General features: G+C 48.5%; 1 protein-coding gene across 4 annotated transcripts in view; it reads right to left on the reverse strand.

Moving 5' to 3' along the window:
- LOC143298117 (organic cation transporter protein-like) overlaps positions 1-21495 on the reverse strand; it is a 128702-nt gene that overhangs the window by 84829 nt on the left and 22378 nt on the right. For all 4 annotated transcript variants that reach the window (XM_076610818.1, XM_076610819.1, XM_076610822.1 and 1 more), the window contains one exon: positions 15828-15994. In XM_076610818.1, coding sequence (XP_076466933.1) covers positions 15828-15994 — 167 coding nt within the window. The remainder of the gene's footprint in view (positions 1-15827; positions 15995-21495) is intronic.

Here is a 21495-nt window from a genome sequence, read left to right on the forward strand (position 1 = left end):
GAAACAAAGAAGAAAACAAGGAGCACCCCATTGACCATTGCCACATGGAACGTGTGTACGCTTCTGGACAGAGGCGACTCAGACAGACCACAGAGACGCACAGCACTCATTGCGAGTGAACTAGCCAGGTATAACATTGACATCGCTGCCTTAAGTGAGACCAGACTGGCAGAAGAAGGCGAACTCTGTGAGCGAGGCGCAGGCTACACCTTCTTTTGGAGTGGTCACGGACCTGAAGAGAGACATGAGGCTGGAGTTGGCTTTGTAGTGAAGACAACCCTCGTTGGCAAGCTGGCTGGTCCCCCGAAAGGAGTGAACGATCGCCTGATGACGATGAAACTCCCTTTATGCAACGGGAAGAAGTTAACCACCATTGTCAGCGCCTACGCGCCCACCATGACCAACCCGGATGAGATCAAGGACAAGTTCTACGAGGACCTGAATGCTGTCATCACCACTGTTCCCAACGCAGAGAAGCTCATCATTCTTGGTGACATTGACGCGAGAGTTGGCTGTGACAGCACCTCCTGGGAAGGCGTGATTGGGAAGCATGGGGTTGGCAACTGTAACAGCAATGGTCAACTACTTCTCCAGACATGTGCCGAGCACGACCTTCTTATCACAAACACCGTCTTCTGCCTCCCTACCCGTTACAGGACGTCATGGATGCATCCTCGCTCTGGACATTGGCATCTCATCGACTTTGTCATTGTCAGGAAGAGGGACAGGCAGGACGTACGAGTCACGAGGGCCATGTGCGGCGCCGAGTGCTGGACAGACCACCACCTTATTGTCTCCAAACTTAACCTCCGCATCCAGCCCAAGAGACGGCCTCAAGGCATGAAAGCACCCAAACGCCTGAATGTCAACAAGCTGGAGCTAGGCAACATCAAGCAGAGCTTTGCTGACACCCTGGAGGAACGCCTTGAGTCCACCATGCTGGACAACCAGAATGTTGAGGCAGCATGGGGCGCACTGCATGAGACGGTGTACAACACTGCCATGGACTGCCTGGGGCCTTCTGCCAGGAAGCACAAAGACTGGTTTGATGAGAACTGCACTGAGATCAAGCAGCTGCTGGAAGACAAACGCCAAGCCTACAGAGCCCACATTGAAGATACCAAGTCACAGTCAAAGAAAGACATACTGAAGAGCGCATGCAGCACCATCCAGCTGAAGCTGCGGGAGATGCAGGATTCCTGGTTGAGCAACAAAGCTGATGAGATCCAGGGCTTTGCAGACAGGAACGACATGAAGAACTTCTATAACGGCCTGAAAGAAGTCTACGGTCCCACCACCTCCGGATCTGCTCCACTCCTCAGTGCTGATGGTTCTACCCTAATCACTGACAAGAACGGGATCCTTGAGAGATGGGCTGAACACTTTGACAGCGTACTGAACCGCCCTTCCACCATCAAAGATGAAGCCATCAACCGACTCTCCCAGGTGCCAGTCAGTGAATCACTGGATGCCATTCCAACTTTGGAGGAGACCCAGAAAGCTATCCGTCTGCTATCCAATGGCAAAGCCCCTGGCTCAGACTCCATTCCAGCTGAGGTCTACAAAGAAGGTGGTATGGCGCTGACTGAGAAGCTTCATCAGCTGTTCCAGCTCATCTGGCAGCATGAGGCAGTTCCACAGGACTTCAAAGACGCTTCCATCGTACACCTGTACAAGCGCAAAGGAAATAATCAGGCCTGTGACAACCATCGTGGAATATCCCTGCTGTCCGTTGCAGGCAAGAGACTGGCCAGAGTGCTACTCAACCGTCTCATAGCGCACCTTGAGCAAGGTCTCCTACCAGAGAGCCAGTGTGGCTTCGGGAAAGAACGCGGGACTATCGACATGGTGTTTGCTGCCAGGCAGCTCCAGGAGAAGTGTCAGGAACAGAACGCCGACCTTTACTCCACCTATGTCGATCTGACCAAGGCCTTCGATACTGTTAGCAGAGATGGCCTTTGGAGAATCTTGGCGAAGTACGGATGTCCCAGAAAGTTCATCACCATCATACGGCAAATACACGATGGGATGCTGGCACGAGTCCAAGACAACGGAGAGACTTCGGAACCATTCCCTGTCTCCAACGGATTCAAGCAAGGGTGTGTTCTTGCCCCCACCCTGTTCAGTCTCATGTTTTCAGCCATGCTGACAGATGCCTTCAGAGACACTGACGTAGGCATTGGCATCAGGTACCGCACAGATGGCTCACTCTTCAACCTCAGGAGGCTTCAAGCAAAAAGGTGAGGACAGACACCGTCAACGACTTCCTGTTTGCTGATGACTGCGCTCTCAACGCTGCCTCCGAAGCTGACATGCAACACAGCGTCGACAAGTTCTCTGCTGCCTGTGACAACTTTGGCCTCACAATCAGCACAAAGAAGACTGAGGTGATGCACCAGCCAGCTCCAGGAAAGCCTTACGTTGAACCAAACATCTTCATCAACGGGCAACGACTGAACGCGGTGGACAAGTTCACATACCTGGGCAGTACTCTCTCTCGCACAGTTGACATCGACGACGAGGTGAATGCCAGACTCGCTAAAGCCAGCACTGCCTTCGGCAGAATCCATAAGAACTTTTGGAACAGGAGAGGCATCACCATGGAGACGAAGCTCAAAGTATACAAAGCCATAGTTCTCACCACACTGCTCTATGGATGTGAATCATGGACGGTCTACAAACGCCACGCCAAAAAGCTGAACCACTTCCACACCACCAGCCTCAGAAAACTTCTCGGCATGAAGTGGCAAGAGAAGTTCCCTGACACAGAGGTGCTCACTCGTGCAAACTTGCCCAGCATCTACATCATCTTGATGCAGGCCCAGCTGCGCTGGGCAGGCCATGTAGTTCACATGCCAGACCACCGGTGTAGTCGGAAAATAACACTGCGGGAAAAAAACACTACAGGAGTGTTTTTTTCCCCAATAAAATAACACTGGGAGTGTTATTTTCCTAGGAAGATTACACTCCTTCACCCAGGAAAAAATGACTACGCCCAGGAAATTAACACTACCCCAGGAAAAAAAGACTGCTCTAGTTTTTCATGTGTGTGCAAGTTCGAAATAACCAAAAGTTTGACAGAGTTTAGTGCGTTCCAATTTAAAGTATTATTTCATGTATTTTGTCCATTGCAGTCGAAATTGTATAAAAGTGCACTTGCAAAGTAACAGTAACTGTATCTGTTGTATCGCCCATGCTATAAAACGACTGTGCTAAAATTCTTCCATGATTAAAATTCTTTAAGAACACGTTTAACACTCGCATGAAACAACCCTTTCGAAGTGCCCACAGAGGTTCACCAAATAAATTTTCTCTTGGCTTTCAGCTCTGCCAAGGGGGGTGTGATCGAGCCACCTTCTCTCATCTCCACTTTGAGTATACACGCTGATCGTGGTGTTCAGGAGCAAGGCAGCTGCCATGATCTCGGTGTCTGTAGCCCAGATACGATTTGCTGCCATCTTTGTCGATCTGAGGTATTCTTCTGTGTCCATACCAGTATAACGGCCCAAAACGTCTTCGTTGTGTTTGATGGTTTCTACAACTGCGCGTCGGATCTTTTCATGAAAATCTTGAGACCCTGCGACCTCCAGGCTTAACGCTCTGAAAAAACAATTCCCGTCACCAATAATTGTTTCTGTTTGACGCGGAACACCCACTCGTTTTCGGTCTGAAGGGCATTTTTTTAGGTGCGGCTAACCCCAGAGTCTTGCATTTCAGTCTTCTCCATGTGGAGTTCGTTGGGGTAAACTGCTTTGGAGGTGCAGGGTCAACCCTAACAATTTTGGTTCTGATGAACGGTCAGGTTTTACCCGTTTGGAAGAGTCATAAACAGGTTCGGCTCTGTTCTGTCGCTTTCTCTTGCTTGAGCCCAATTCACCGTTCCCGTCTTGCATCAACTGCTGATTGATGTTGACGTCATCAGACGATGAACTCTTGGGAACACTGGCACTGGCACTGCAGGAAGTGTCGAAAATGTTGGCGTCGTCAGTCGATGAACTCTGCGGAACACTGGCACCAGTATTCGTTGAAGTTTGTGGACCGTAGTCGTTTGAAGCTTTGTACGGCTTTAGATTAACGCCATGTGCTGCTTGCTTTAAGATTGTGCCGTCAGGGGTTTTCAAAATGTAAGTCTGATTTTGATTGACAGCATGTACCACATATGGACCTTGCCACGGAGCCTTCATTTTCCCCCCTTTCCTATCCGCGCGACGCAGATTCCACAGAAGTACCTGCTCGTCCACCACAAACATTCGCTTTTGGCCGTGGCGCTTTTCGTAGTCACGTTTCTGTCTGTCTTGCGCCTGAGTGATGTTCTCTTTGTCTTTCACGACAGTGTACAGCTGCCTGAGACTGTCCAGCCTTTGCTTGATATCTTCAGGACAAGACGTGTCTTCACAACCTTCGAAGACGCTGACATTAACGTCGTTGCCATCGGTGCTGGATGAGCAGCTGGGGTCAATTTCGTCCTCAGTCGGTAGTCGGGCTTGTCGGCCATACAGCAAAAAGAAAGGGGTGTACCGTGTGCTTTTCTGTGCGCTCGTTCTGAAGGCAAACAACACACCTGGTAAAGCATCAACCCAATCTTCTTCATCACGCAGAGTTTTCAGCAGCGAAGACTGGATTGTTCGGTTGTTTCCCTCAACAAGGCCATTGGCCTGTGGATGATAGGCGCTTGTTATATTTTGTTTCACTCCACTCAGCCTGTGAAGCTCAACAGACACTTGATTCACGAATTCTCTTCCCTGGTCATTAATCTGTATCTTGGGACACCCGTGACGACAGATCAGTTCATAAAGGAACCTTGCAGTGTCTTTTGCCGACTTTGATGGCAGGGGCTTGGCTTCCACCCATTTCGTAAAATAGTCCACAGCAACGATACTGCTGAAACCACCCGGAGATTCTGGCATTGATGTGATGACACACACACACACACACCAAACCCCACACACCCCACACCACACCACACCACAATAATAAATGATGTGAAAATTTGCCTTTACTTGGCTGGGACGGTTTGCTTGAGACACGTCTATAATGGATGCATCTCAAAAATACCACCTCAGTGTAGTGAAGTCTAATATTCACACTGTTATTATCTATTGCCGGTCTCGTAAGAAGAAAATAACTGTCACAAGCTTAGTTATTATTATTATTATTATTAGTTCCCGACCTATATCCCTATCCTCCGGAAGCAAACCTGGATATCTGCATTCACTATCTGGGCTTCACAGGGTTCGAACCTCAAAACACTTAATCATGAATATCTCAAAAACCAGGGCATGGATTTCTGAATAGCTGCCGATGTAGTCAGTTGTATGTTGACGCTCGTTTGCAGCGACCGTTTTGGTGATGCACAGATAAATGTCAATAACTGATGGGTGACTTCCGAGACCACCTCTTTAGAGTTAGTGAAGCTGACTGGCGGTGGGTTTTTTGTTTTTTGTTGTTGTTTTTTTGCGTGGTCAGTCCATCGGGCCGTAAATGACCACTGGTATAATCCCGACCAGAAAAGCTGCCTGATGAGCAATGGACAATTGTTGAGAAATACCCCTTTTGTCGTAGCACTGCCGATCGGTCGCTTAGCTGACAACTAACACCAGTAAACATCATTTCGCACGTGCAAGTGCCTGAGGAAATGTTTGCCGTATATTCAGTGAGACGCGATTTGGGTTTGATTTCATTTTTTTTTCAGGTCAACCGTCATTTTTGACGAGGGTGGTGCAAAACCCAAACCTCAGAGAGCATTATAAAATTAGAAATAAAATGCAACTGACATTTACGATAGTGTTTTATACAGGTACGTACATGATCCGTCGCGCTCTTGACGCTTGAACAAAGTTCCATCTTGCAGCACATACGAAGAACACATCCGTCTCCAATCTGCTCGTACTCCTCGGTCTTTGCATCCTTCGGGAAATATGCCGTCAGACAGGAATATAGATATGTCAGCCAACCTCTCTTTGGACACTTCGGCAGAGCTATCCTTTGGACGACCCATCGTGCAGAAATGAACCAAGTTGCAACAGTCCGAAACAACTCTTTTTTCAAGTCCGGGGAACAACACGGGCACTGAGTTCGGCTCACTGCCTTCGTGCACTCTGAACAAAATGAACACAATTCACGCTGGACACCCGCAGTGTTTTTTTCCCGCCAGTCTTATTTGCCGCCGTAGTGGCAGTGTTATTTCCCTGGAGCCAGTGTAATTTTCCTTGGAAAATAACACTCCCCTTCCGAGATTGCAGTGTTTCTTTCCTAGGAAAAATACACTCCCAGTGGTTTTTTTTTCCGGAAGTCTTTTTTGCCTCCTCCGGCTCCCCAAGAAACTGCTGTCTGGCGAACTCTAGCATGACAAGCGCTCCCATGGAGGCCAAAAGAAGCGCTTCAAAGACACTCTGAAAGCTTCTCTGAAGGCCTTCAACATCAGCCACGACACATGGGAGCTGAATGCAATGGGCAGACCAAAGTGGCGTTCAGCTGTCCACAACGGCGCCAAATCCTGTGAGGCCAACAGAATCGCTGCAGCAGAGCAACGCAGACAGGCCAGGAAAAGCAGTGGCAGCAAGTCCCCGACAGCCGCCACCATCCCCTGTCCACACTGCGTCAGAACCTTCCGGGCGCGGATTGACCTGACCAGTCATCTGCGCACCCACAGAGCCCAACCCACCCACCCCTAGGATGACTAGATGGTCCTCGTTGATCCCGACGGACGAACCACACCACAGCGCAGACTGCGACACGGACCACTCTCTGGTATGCTGCAAGATCAGACTGCAACCAAAGAAGTTCCACTGCTCAAGAAACAAGGGAACTCTCGCATTGACGTCAGCAAGATGTCTCAGCCAGACCTAGTAGAACAGTTCGCAGAGGCCTTTGAGAGAGAATTCGATGCACTGCAGCTCAGAGACTCTGCCACAGAAAGATGGGAAATTGCTATGACCACCTTTGGGAAGAAAACCGCGAAGTCCCACGATTGGTTTGAGGCCAAATCATCAGAAATGACTCCCATTATTGAGGCCAAGCGCGCTGCACTCACTGACTACAAACGGTCACCCAGTGAGAAGAACCTGCAAATCCTCAGGGCCGCCAAAAGTAAGGTTCAGTTTAATGCCAGGCGATGTACAAATGAGTACTGGACAGAGCTCAGCGAAGAGATACAGAATGCTGCTGAAAGAGGCAACATCCGAGGGATGTATGATGGCATCAAGAAGGCACTGGGACCAACACAGAGCAAGACTGCCCCCCTCAAATCCTCCACTGGGGAAGTAATCAACGATCCTAGCCAGCAGATGGAGAGATGGGCAGAACACTACTCCGACCTCTACTCCACAGAAAACATGGTGTCCAACTCAGCCCTCGATGCCATCAAGTGCATACCGGTCATGGAAGAACTTGACGCAGAGCCAAGTGAGGACGAACTCAGCAAGGCCATTAACAGCCTGACATCAGGCAAGGCACCTGGCAGTGAGGGAATTCCCCCAGACCTCATTAAACACTGCAAGACTACTCTTCTGCATCCTCTGCACACAGTCCTCTGTCAGTGCTGGAATGAGGGAGCTGTACCGCAGGACATGAGGGACGCCAAGATTATCACCCTCTACAAAAACTAGGGTGAAAGGAGCGACTGCAACAATTACAGAGGCATCTCACTTCTCAGCATTGTAGGCAAAGTCTACGCTCGGGTCCTCCTAATCCGCCTGCAGAAACTGGCCGAATGCGTTTACCCGGAATCACAGTGCGGTTTCCGAGCAGAGAGATCCACGGTAGACATGATCTTCTCTCTTCGCCAAATCCAGGAGAAGTGCAGAGAGCAGAGGATGCCCCCGTATGTCGCATTCATTGACCTCACCAAGGCCTTTGACCTAGTCAGCAGAGACGGCCTTTTCAGAGCTCTTCGAAAGATCGGCTGCCCCCCGAAACTGCACAGCTTGATTGAGTCCTTCCACTCTAACATGAAAGGGACGGTGCAGTTTATATGGTAACCTCTCCAAACCCTTCTACGTACGCAGCGGTGTCAAACAAGGCTGTGTCCTCGCCCCCACCCTATTTGGAATCTTCTTTGCTCTTCTCCTGAGACATGCGTTCAGCACAGCGCAAGAAGGGACCTACCTGCGGACCAGATCAGATGGTAGGCTCTTCAATCTCGCCCGCCTCAGAGCAAGGACAAAAGTCCGCGAAGCCCTCAGAGACATGCTCTTTGCTGACGATGCCGCAGTTGTGACCCACACCCAGCGGGACTTGCAGTCACTAATGGACCGCTTCTCCCAGGCCTGCAAAGATTTCGGCCTGACCATCAGTCTCAAGAAGACAAATGTCATAGTCCAAGACACGCCATCTCCACCAGCCATCACCATTGATGACTACGAGCTTGAAGCCATCCATCAATTCATTTACCTTGGGTCCACCATCACCGACAACCTCTCCCTTGACACCGAGATCGACAAGAGGATCGGGAAGGCAGCCACAACGCTAGCCCGCCTCACACAAAGAGTGTGGACAAATCCCAATCTGACCATGAAGACAAAGATGGCTGTATACAACGCCTGCGTCCTCAGCACCGTGCTGTATGGCAGTGAGGCTTGGACCACACATGCTCGTCAGGAGAAAAGGCTCAATACCTTCCATCTGAGAAGCCTACGGCGCATACTCGGCATCTCCTGGCAAGACAAGGTGACAAATACCGAAGTCCTGACTCGCGCTGGCCTCCCGACCATGTATACCATGCTGAGACAGCGTCGGCTGCACTGGCTGGGCCACGTTCGCCGCATGGAAGATGGCCGCATCCCAAAAGACATCCTTTATGGAGAGCTCGCCACGGGGCAGAGAAGCATCGGCCGCCCACAGCTGAGATACAAAGACGTTTGCAAACGTGACATGAAGGCACTTGAGATCAATACTGAGTCCTGGGAGGACCTTGCAGATGACCGCAACATATGGAGAAGCACTTTCAAGAATCGGCTACGGATTGGTGAGGACAAACTGTCAGCTGCTGCAGCAAAAAAGCGAGCTCGCAGAAAAGGGACGGCAGCCAACAGACCAGCATCAGCTTACACATGTGACCGCTGCGACAGAGACTGTTTCTCTCGCATCTCTTATAAAACAATTAATAATGAGATTGGTCTCCAGTTAGTTATGTGCCCCTTTGATTACTCAGGCTTCGGGATGCAGGTTAGAAGACCTTCCTCCTTAGTGGCTGAGAGTTTTCCTTCTATTAGTGAGTGATTCAAAGCTCTTACAACAAAGGGATTTAAAAACAAAAATGTAGACCTCAGCTCCAAATCCATATGTGCTATGGCTTTTTCCATTTTTCATATTTTTTAGTGCCAGGCCCGCTTCCTCCAATGTTATTTCTCCCTCTAATGAGTTGCTCTCTTCTTGAGATAAAGTGGGACATTCCTTTACTAGCTCATGAATTTCTCATTCTTCTAATGCTCTCTTTGTGTTTAGCCTTTTATAGAATGCACGTAGGTCCTGTTTTATCCACAGTGGATCCTCTGTCATTATTCCATTTTGATCGACCAATCCATTCATGCTTTTATTAACAAAATGCCGTTTCTCCAATTTACAAAAACATATACATCACTTTTGCTGACGCCCCAAAACAAAACCATCTTATCAATATATATTAAATGTATGCACATATACATATAATTAGACACACACACACACACACACACACACACACACACACACACATATATATATATATATATATATATATATATATATATATATACACACACACTTACATACATACACACATATACATGCATATGCATATGCATATGATGGAGTCTCCCGTCGGTCCGACGGATGAGTAGACAGGCAGACTTATCTGTCGGTGTGTGTCCTCATATTGGAGAAGAGGCCGATTCTGGATGCGCAGCACTTCCCACAGGTGTTGCAAGGGAAAACGTTTCCAGACGTTGAGCCCTGCTTCCTTCGCTCACGCTTCTCCTTAACGGCCAGCGTTCTCTTGTTTTCAAACGTCTTTATGCCAATAGAGCACAGCATTCTCCAGCGAGAGCGGTCAAGTACATCAGTTTCCCAGGAAGCGATGTCTGTGTCACAGGCTTTGAGGTTTGTCTTCAAGGTGTCTTTGAAGCGCTTGCAGGGTCTTCCAAGTTCGTGGTGGCCTTCCTTCAGCAGAGTAGCTGGCACTGGATCAGCACGCTTTCAATGCTGGGCAGGCCGCTCCTCTCTAGGACCTGGAGGTTGGAGACCCTGTCTTGCCACTTTATGCCGAGGATCTTTCGTAGGCATCTCTGGTGAAACTGCTCAAGTTGTTGAATGTGACGGCGATACGTCATCCATGTTTCACAGCAGTACAACAAGGTGGTCAGCACAACAGCTCTGTAGGTTTTGATTTTGGTGCTGAGCCTGATGCCTTTACTGTTCCACAGCCTGTTATTGAGTCTGCCGAAGGCGGAGCTGGCCTTGGCGATGCGCAGCGTCACTTCTGCATCAAGGGCTCCGTTGCTGTATAGAGTGCTGCCCAGGTAGCAGAACTTATCGACTGACTTGATAAGATAAGATAAGATAAGAATAACTTTATTATCTCCAACTGGAGAAATTTGGTCAGGTGCATTATCACAACATAGACAAGTAAACAACATGGGGACCATAACTGTAAAAGACAACAACAGCTTTTACGAATATTACGAAGATACAAATGTAAAAAAATATCACATACATCGTTTCATACATACATCCACACACTGCAGGTAATAACTAGTATTCTTAATGTAAAAACAGAAAGAATTAAGAAACATTATTTGAATATAATTATAAACATAGCCTACTATACTGCACATTGATTATAGTAGACAGATAAGATAAGAATAAAGATGAATTGCGGAAAACCACAACCAGATAATCAGCACACACACACCCTCACCCCCCCCCCCCCCCTCCACTCACCCCACACGCGGATTACTTGATTAAACAAGAATAATAAACATATGTTCTCAAATAAAAGCATTTCACATATTCGCTTTTAAAAACATTGCAATTAATTATTACATCGTAATTATTAAACAGAAATATATTTAGAATATGGACGTTAGCATTAGACATATTCCATTGTACATTCATCCTGCATATTGCACATTATTCTTCCTACATATTGCACATTCATTATAACCAATTGTCACGTTTTTAAGCTCAGTAAACACACACACACACACACACACACGCCACAACTAGAACAAGGTACAGCCTATCATGCACGGACTTTCACACGTCTCACATGAGAGTGCGCGCGCGCACACACACACAGTTCTCAAGAATTTAAAAGGTGGATTGAACGTGGAATAAAAGTCTTCAGAGCTCTGGATTTCAACTTAAAAGTTCTGTAGCGTCGTCCTGATGGCAACAGCTCATAATACTTTGCTAAAATATGGGTGTCGGCAGTTGCTATCTGCCTGCTTTTTTTAACCACTCGACTTTCATACAGCTCTTGCATACTAGCTTGTTTCACTCCCACAATTTTACTGCATACACTCATGATATCGTTCAAAACACGCTTACTCCTCACACCCAAACTTCCATACCAGCACATAAATGAAACTGTGAGCACGGACTCGATACAACATCGATAATAACTTTGAAGAATATTTGAATTTATACCAACATTTCTAAGCTTCTGTAAACAAAAAATTCTAGATTGACATTTCTTATGAATGGAATCAACATTTCTGTCAAAAGTCAGCTTATTGTCTAAGATGGTCCCTAAATATCTATATTCATTGACCCTCTCCACTGTCTTCACCTGTGTTCCTATCTTTGATCTTTTCCTGCAACTGTGAGATACCACTATCCAGTTCCCTTCCCAGATCATTCCTTTCAAAGCGACAGTAGAAATCATTCAGTTTATTTGAAAAATCAATCTGTTCATCCTTTTTCATTTTACAAGCTACTGTTTTCCTTTTCGTTTCTCCAGTGATAATTTTTAACCCATCCCATGCATCTGCCATTTTTCCTGTCTGAAACTGTTGCTCTACTTTTGATTTGAATTCCCTCCGTCCCCTTGGTAATTCACCTCTAAGCTTCTTTTGTATCAGTTTCCTATCCTTCTTGTTCCCTGACTGAAACGCTACCTTTTTCTCATTTAAAATTGTTATGAGATACTTTGAGATCCATGGTTTGTTGTTGGGGAAAAGTTTAATTATTTTTGTCGGAATTATCATGTCTTCACAGAAACTGATATTAGATGTAACAACATCAGCTGCTTCATGAACATTCTCACATGGGTCAGTCAACACACTCTAATCAGTACAATCAAAACATCCTCTCACTTCATCCACACTCTCTGACGTCCAAACTTTCACACTCTTTTTCACAATCGGCTCTTGGTCTCTGTGTCAACGATCTTGATTGCAGGTGGCGGCGGGGGAGGGGGTGGGGGAGTGGCACTGGCATTCTGTGAGCTAGCTGGTTGGTACATGGACTCGGTCTTGCTGAGGCTAATCGTGAGTCCAAAGCGCCTGCAGGAGGTTGATAACCTGTCCATAATGAACTGCATGTCCTCATGGGTGTGTGCAGCAAGCGCGCAGTCATCAGCGAAGAGGAACTCTCTCAACAGTGCCTCAAACACCCTCGACCTGGCATGGAGTCGCCGCAAGTTGAAAAGTTTGCCATTTGTTCGAAACTGAATGTAGATGCCCCGGTCACAGTCTTGGAAGGCGTCAATCAGCATGGCAGAGAAGAGAATGGAGAACAGTGTGGGTGCCAGGACGCAGCCCTGCTTCACTCCATTTACCACAGGGAACGGATCCGACATGTCCGTATGTTCCTGTACTCTCGCCTGCATGCCATCTTGGAAAGACGCAATCAGCTGGATTACGCTCTCTGGGCAGCCGAACTTTAGGAGGATCTTCCACAGACCACGGCGGTTCACCGTGTCGAAGGCCTTAGTGAGGTCTACAAAGGCCATGTGGAGCTCCATGTTCTGCTCACGGCACTTCTCTTGCACCTGGTGTACGGCAAACACCATGTCACATGTTCCCCTGCCTGAGCGGAAGCCGCACTGTGCTTCAGGGATGACAGTGTTGGAGACATGGTCAACCAGTCTGTTCAGTATGATGCGGGCGAAGATTTTGCCGGCGATGCCTAGGAGACAGATTCCACAGTGGTTATAGCAGGATGTTTTGTCTCCCTTCCGTTTGTAAATATGGACAATTGAAGCATCCTTGAAATCCTGGGGGACCTCCCCTCTCTCCCAGATAGACTGGAACAGGGCGGTCAGCTTGTCTGTCAGCACCTCGCCTCCATACTTGTAGATGTCAGCCTGGATTCCATCCGTTCCTGGTGCTTTTCCTGATGTGTCAACTTCAGGGGCTTCAGGGTCTCGGCCTTGGTGGGAGGGGCAGCTAGCGAGTCATTGACTGGTAGCTGTGGGAGGGCCGCAATTACCTCGTCAGATACGGACAAGTCCCTGTTGAGGAGGGTGTTGAAGTGCTCTGCCCAGCGGGCAAGGATGTCTTTCTTGTCTGTCAGGAGGGTGGTCTGGTCCGAGGCTCGGACAGGGGTTGATCCTGTGACTCTCGGCCCATACACAGCTCGGAGACCATCATGGAAGGTCTTCAAGTCGTGAGCATCAGCAGCGGACTGAAGCTCTTCGGACTTTCTCTCCCACCAGGTGTTCTTCATCTCACGCAGCCTCTTCTGTACGAGTTGCTTGGTTTGCAAGAACTGGTTCTCCTTCCTCTGGCAGTCTTTATCGGAAATGTGATCCTGATGCCGTACATGCAGTGTGTTCAGGAGCGTGGAGATTCCAGAGTCGTTTTTGTCAAACCAGTCTTTGTGGCTCCTCTACATCAGTCGATGCAGGAATTTCTTGGAGAGCTGCTTGGATTTGCTGCTGCAGCACGCCCTTGGTGATAGGGAGGCGGTGGATGTTCAGCTTCCTAGGGGGTTTCTGCCTGGCTGGTTGGAGCTTGCGTGCAAGTCTGATGTTCATCTTGCTGCGTACCAGGTGATGGTCTGACCAACAGACTGCTCCTCTCATGCAGCGTGTAATGGAAACATCACATAGTCCAGAATGTGCCATTGCTTGGAGCGGAGGTGCATCCATGTTTTCTTGTACTTGTCCGCTTGTTGGAAGAGGGTGTTGGTGATGGTCAGTCCATGCTGCGCGCAGAGCGAGAGCAAAAGCAGTCCGTTGGAGTTGCACTTGCCAGTGCTGTGCTGTCCTAGGACTTTGGGCCACGAGGAGAAATCCCCAAGGATGACCAGCCTTTCCCTTCTGTCTACTGCTGAAATGGTGCGGCTGAGCTCCTCGTAGAAGGCTTCTTATGTCATCAGGGTTGGTCATCGTCGGGGCATAGCAGCTGATGACTGTGGCGAAGCGATCCTTGGACAGCTTCAGACGCAAGGTCATCAGCCTATCGTTTATCCCACGTGGGAGGCTGTCAAGCTCTCGTGCAAGTTTGGTTCGTATGACAAAGCCCACGCCTGAAGTTCTTGAGGTGCCATTTAGCTTCCCAATGCAGTAGGTGTAGCCCCCTCCAACTTCCTCCAGCTGGGTTTCACCGGCAAACCTGGTTTCGCTCAGGGCTGCTATGTCCACCTGGTAGCGATCAAGCATTCTAGCAATGAGCGCTGTGCGCCTTTCCGGTCTGTCGTCTCTGTCTAAAAGGGTGCGAACATTCCAGGCACCCAGAGTCAGGGCATGACTTCTGGTTCTTTTCTTCTGTTGTTTTCGACCATTAGTGTTGGATGGCCAAATAGGTGCGGTTTCCTACAAAGTACTGGGCGAGGCAGGCTTTGTTTAGGGATCCTTTTATCTCCCCTTCCCCATGTGGTGAGAGCAGTGCTGTCCCTAAAAAGGGCTGCTCTGACGCTGTGGGAGTATACGGGCGCCGCATCTGTCCCAGTCTACGGCGGACGACCATCACCCTACAGCCGCCTGCGTGCAGAGTCGTGACTAGGAACTGCCAGCAGCATCCTCTGCCTGTCTCCGTTACCACTTCTCCATCGCCGCAGGGCTTGGGAAAGCTGGGTTTTGAAGGGCTAGCTCGTCGTTCCGACATTGGTTGCCTGACCAGCACAGGTGACTGTTTTTAGTGAGGAGGAGTTGTGCAGTCCCTTCCCCACTCTCTCGCCTACTGACGCTCACAGTCCCACGGGTGCAGATACTGCCACGTGTAGGACGGCCTCGGCAGGTGCAGGTTTTTTCTTCGGAGCTTCGTCTCCTAGGAGGACTTCCAGCCAAGGATAAAAACTCCCCCTGCCCTTTGGTCATCCTCTTCCGCCTTCACAGACGCTGGGAAAGGTTTCCTCCTCAGTCGTTGGGAGACTTCACATGCGGCAGGTAGTTCGGGGTTACATGGTACCAGTAGCAAGGGCTATGCCCCTGACCTGACACACACCGACACATATGCACACACATACATATACCTACATATACAGAGACACCAAATAGTATAAAGTTAGAGAGAGTGAGGGGGGTGGGGGGAGGGGCAAAGGAGAAGGGATGGGTGGTGGTGAACAGAGACTGGGGCGGATGGGGAAATCTATTAAAGTCTATTGGAGGAGGTGGGAGAGGGGGTGTGGTGGGGGGGAGTGGGGGCGGGGCGAAGGTGGGGGGGAGGCGAAGTGGAGTGGGGAAAGAGTTGGGCAGCAGAAAAGCGGTAATTATTAATGTTACCATATACATGTATACACATACATACATCTTGGACTTGTCACTGTTAATGTTTGACGTTTTCACACACACACACCTACCTGTGAACGGTGACGACCAGGATGAAGACAGTGACCATGTTGTGCATGGCGGCAGGGACACACACACACACACACACACACACACACACACACACACACCCTACCTGTGAACGGGGACGGCCAGGATGAAGACGGTGACCATGGTGTGCAGAGCGGCAGGGATGCCCACCAGACACACCATGAAGTACTGGAACTTCTGGAACCGTCCGAACGGGCAGATGGCCTCCACGACGTCGTCAAACTTCATCGTCAGACCGGGACAGTGCACACTCTGCACACAGTGCAATGCAATGCAATGTAATACAATACAATGTAATGTAATTCAATGCAATGTAATGCAACACAACACAAACCAACACAATACATTACAACACAATGCAATACAACACAGAACAACGCAATACAATATAACACAACGCAATACAATACAACGCAACACAGTACAATACAACACATCACAATACAACGCAACACAATATAATGGAACATAACATAATGCGATGCGACACAATAAAACGCAATACAACACAGCACAACACAGTACAATTCAATACAATACAACACAACACAACACAACACACTACATTACATGACAATGCAACACATCACAACACAAAGCAACGCGATATAAAGCAATAAAACACAATACAAAGCAACACAATACAACAAATTTCAATACAATAAAACACAAAATATGCAATACAATACAATACAATACAATACAATACAATACAATACAATAGAACACAATGCAATACAATACGACACAATACAATGAATTACAACACAGTATATTGTTGTTGTTGGCGCCGTCTGTCTCGGGAGACAGTTCAGTCAAGTTGTTGAGTTGCAGCGCCTGCCGTGGTGTACAGTCAGATTCTGGATCGGCAGGCTCTGTTGCAGTTGTCGCAGGTGAAAATCGCACCTGGCTCAGAGGGTACGGATTCTGCCCTCTGCCGTCTGCGCTCTCTCCCCTGTTCCCAGTGCTGTTCTCTCTTCTCCCCGCTCCTCTGGACGCATGCCTTTACGGTCTTTCTCCAGCTGTTGCGGTCTTCAGCCACTGCCTCCCAACCTGCCGGGCCGATGTCGCCTGCCCTCATGCCTCGTTTGCAGACATCCCTGTAGCGTAGGACAGGTCTTCCTGCAGGTCTGGAACCATAAAGGATGTTCTTGGGGACTCGCCCGTCATCCATTCGCCTGACGTGGCCGTGCCACCGCAGACGGCACTGGGTCAGGAGTGCAGACATGCTGGAGATGCCTGCCTGGTCAAGGACTTTCTTGCTTGGTACACGGTCTTGCAACGTGATGCCCAGAATTCTCCTGAGGTTGCGCAGGCAAAAGGAGTTGAGTCTGCGTTCTTGGCGAGAGTAGAGAGTCCATGTCTCGCTGCCGTAGAGCAGAGTGCTGAGCACACAGACTTGGTACACCTGCATCTTGGTGTTGATGGTCAGCATGGGATTGTCCCAAACCCTCTTTGCCAGGCGGGCCATGGCTGTAGCTGCTTTGCCAATCCGCTTGTCGAGTTCGGCGTCCAGGGAGAGGCTACTGGAGATGGTGGAGCCGAGGAAGTGAAGTCCTCGACGACTTCGAGTGTGAAGTCACCATTGGAGATGTTTGGGGTGCTGCTCACGTCCTGGCCCATGATGTTAGTCTTCTTTAGGTTGGTAGTCAAGCCAAACTCTCTGCATGCTTGGGGGAAACGGTTGATGAGTCGCTGGAGTGCCTCCTCAGAGTGACCTGTCAGAGCTGCGTCGTCTGTGAAAAGCATCTCGCGAATGAGAACCTGTCGCACTTTGGTTTTAGAGCGAAAGCAGGCCAGGTTGAAGAGACACACTCCGTCCTCCGACTGGCTGAAAGCATAGAATAGCAGCAGCGAGAAGATACTGAAGAATGCACACAGCCTTGCTTCACCCCGCTCTTGATTGGGAATGGGTCAGAGGAAGATCCATCATGCTGAATGATGCCCTACATGTGTTCATGAAAAGATGTGATCATCTTCAGGAGCTTTGGGGGACATTCAATGTTCTGTAGCAGTGTGAAGAGGCCTTTTTTGCTGACCAGGTCAAAGGCCTTGGTCAGGTCGATGAATGGGACATGTAGTGGCCGCCTCTGCTCCCGGCATTTCTCCTGTAGCTGTCGCAAGGAAAAGACCATGTCGACTGTTGATCTTCCAGCTCTGAATCCGCACTGTGCCTCAGGGTATACGCGTTCAGCAAGTGGCTACAGTCTGCTCAGGACTACACGGAGAAAGGCTTTCCTAACGATACTGAGGAGGGAGATTCCGCGGTAGTTTTTGCGATCGCTGCGATCACCCTTGTTCTTGTACAGAGTGATGATGTGGCGTCATGCATCTCCTGGGGCACAGGCCCTTCTTCCCAACACAGCATAACTAAACACAAAACAATACAATACAATGTAATGCCATGCCATGCCATGCCATGCCATACAATGCAATGCAATGCAATGCCATGTCATGCCATACAATGCAATGCAATACAACGCAATACAGCACAGCATGCACAATACAACACAACACACAATACATCTGTTTAAATCAACAGGAAATAATGTGTTCAATCACAGGCTGGTCACACCCACCCCTCCATCACCACCTCTACCCCCAGCACACAGCCCTGTACTACTCTTCAACATAACTATGGTAAAACCAAAAGGTCAAAATGTAAAATATTTTTCGAAATGAATCAACAATGAGACCAGGAGAGTGACTAAGAAGAAGAAGAAGAAGAAGAAGACTGGTATTTATATAGCGCTGAATCTTGTTCTGAGACAAATCAAAGGGCTTTCGCACCAGTCATTCACAAACATACATAACTCTAAAACTGCAGAAACTGAAGACAAGGAAGAGGCAGGGAAGGGAGGCTATTTTGGGAAGAGGTGGGGTTTAAGGCCAGACTTGAAAGAGCTGAGTGCGGAGACCTGACGAAGCGAAAGAGGAAGTTCATTCCAATTGCAAGGTCCAGAGACAGAGAAAGAACGGCGGCCAACAGTCGAGTGTTTGAATCTGAGTATGCGTAGAGTGGATCCGAAGCCGATCGTAGAGAGCGAGATGGAGTGTAGAGGTGAAGGCAGCCACAGAGATTGGAAGGGGCAGATTTGTGAATACATTTATAACATAGAGCCATAAAGAGTGCTAACTGTCTTCACATACAAAGTACATAACTTCAAGTCAATGCTGCTTGTGCTACCGATTAAGCTGACATAAAGGTAAATAAAAGGTACACTGGAACAAACCCAGACGCTTCCACAAAAAAGCCCCAGGCTTGTCCTCAAACCGATCATTTGACATGTGCACACAGCAGCATTGACAAAAGAAATGTGCAAAAACAAATTAGTTTTTATTCAAGACTGGCACAGCCTTTTAATCCTGAATATGCTGTACATAATTTACGGATAATACAGAACAAACACATGGGTGCTTCTGTATGTGTGTGTGTGTGTGTGTGTGTGTGTGTGTGTGTGTGTGTGTGTGTGTGTGTGTGTGTGTGTGTGTGTGTGTGTGTGTTTATCTTTGTTTATTTTTGACACGATGTAACTAATGAGACCAAGAGAGTGAATGGTAAACAAATCATAAAGAGTGGTAACCGTCCTCATATACAAGAATGAAGAGAGTTACCACTCTAGTATTTGAAAAATGATGGCATGCAGGCGAGAGTACAGGAACATACGGACATGTCGGATCCGTTCCCTGTGGGAAATGGAGTGAAGCAGGGCTGCGTCCTGGCACCCACACTGTTCTCCATTCTCTTCTCTGCCATGCTGATTGACGCCTTCCAAGACTGTGACGGGGGCATCTACATTCAGTTTCGCACAAATGGCAAACTTTTCAACTTGCGGCGACTCCATGCCAGGTCGAGGGTGTTTGAGGCACTGTTGAGAGAGTTCCTCTTCGCTGATGACTGCGCGCTTGCTGCACACACCCATGAGGACATGCAGTTCATTATGGACAGGTTCTCAGCCTCCTGCAGGCGCTTTGGACTCCCCATCAGCCTCAGCAAGACCGAGTCCACGTACAAACCAGCTAGCTCACAGAACGCCAGTGCCTCCCACCCACCTGCATTCAAGATCAATGACACAGAGATCAAGTCAGTCGACAAGTTTTGCTACCTTGGCAGCACCTTATGCAGCAACGGAGCCCTTGATGCAGAAGTGACGCTGTGCATCGCCAAGGCCAGCTCCGCCTTTGGCAGACTCAACAGGCTGTGGAACAACAAAGGCATCAGGTTCAGCACCAAAATCAAAACCTACAGAGCTGTTGTGCTGACCACCTTGTTGTACTGCTGTGAAACATGGACGACGTATCGCCGTCACATTCAACAACTTGATCAGTTTCACCAGAGATGCCTACGAAAGATCTTCGGCATAAAGTGGCAAGACAGGGTCTCCAACCTCCAGGTCCTAGAGAGGAGCGGCCTGCCGAGCATCGAAAGCCTGCTGATCCAGTGCCAGCTACGCTGGACAGGACACGTTGTCCGCATGACAGACAGCAGGATCCCGAAGATGTTTTTGTATGGCCAGCTGAAGGAAGGCCACCACGAACTTGGAAGACCCTGAAAGCGCTTCAAGGACACCTTGAAGACAAACCTCAAAGCCTGTGACATAGACATCGCTTCCTGAGAAACTGATGTCCTTGACCGCTCTCGCTGGAGGATGCTGTGCTCTAGTGGCATAAAGACGTTTGAAAACAAGAGAACGCTGGCCATTAAGGAGAAGCGTGAGCGAAGGAAGCAGGGCTCAGCTTCTGGAGACGTTTTCCCTTGCAACAACCTGTGGGAAGTGCTGCGCATCCAGAATCGGCCTCTTCTCCCATATGAGGACACGCACCGACAGATAAGCCTGCCTGCCTACTCATCCGTCGGTCCGACGGGAGACTCCATCATTTGAAAAATATATTTCGCGGGAAAATCAACAACATAAGAGTAATTAAAACCCAAGAGGTTAATTCATCACACAGTGCAATAAAGCAATATGCATTTTGATAAGCAATAAGGAACACAATTATCGTATTTGAAACACCACTATAGATTTATCATCACAGATTCCTATGAAACATTTCCTGGACTGAATGCACCGCATTTTTTTTAAACATTGAAAGGGATGTCTTGAAATGTATCAAGCACAACAATAAAGAAAAACTTAGAAATAAAAACGAGCAGACATGATAATTTCTTCGTTGACCAGGGCAGCTGATGAACAAGGACCGTGTTGTTGTTCTTGTTGATTTTCCATGCAGCCCTCGCGCTGCAGGGCGAAGCAGAAACAGCATTTTGTGGGCGAAAGGAAACCAACCAGAGGAAACAAAGAGGTGACATGATTAGTTGTCATCACATTCACCTCTTCCCCATTACCTCCACTTACACCACCACCCCAATAGACAAACACACCACCACCCCAATCGACAAATACAAAAACATCCCAAAAAGACACACAAACACACACAATACCACCCCACATAAACACGCACACCGCCACCCTACAAAAACACACACACCACCCCACATAGACACACACCACCACCCCACATAAACACACACACAATACCACCCCACATAAACACGCACACCGCCACCCTACAAAAACACACACACCACCCCACATAGACACACACCACCACCCCACATAAACACACACACACCACCCCACATAAACACACACACACCACCACCCCACATAAACACACACCACCACCCCACATAAACACACACACCACCACCCCACATAAACACACACACACCACCACCCCACATAAACACG

The sequence above is a fragment of the Babylonia areolata genome, chromosome 23, assembly GCF_041734735.1.
Source record: "Babylonia areolata isolate BAREFJ2019XMU chromosome 23, ASM4173473v1, whole genome shotgun sequence".
Classification (NCBI taxonomy): Eukaryota; Metazoa; Mollusca; class Gastropoda; order Neogastropoda; family Buccinidae; genus Babylonia; species Babylonia areolata.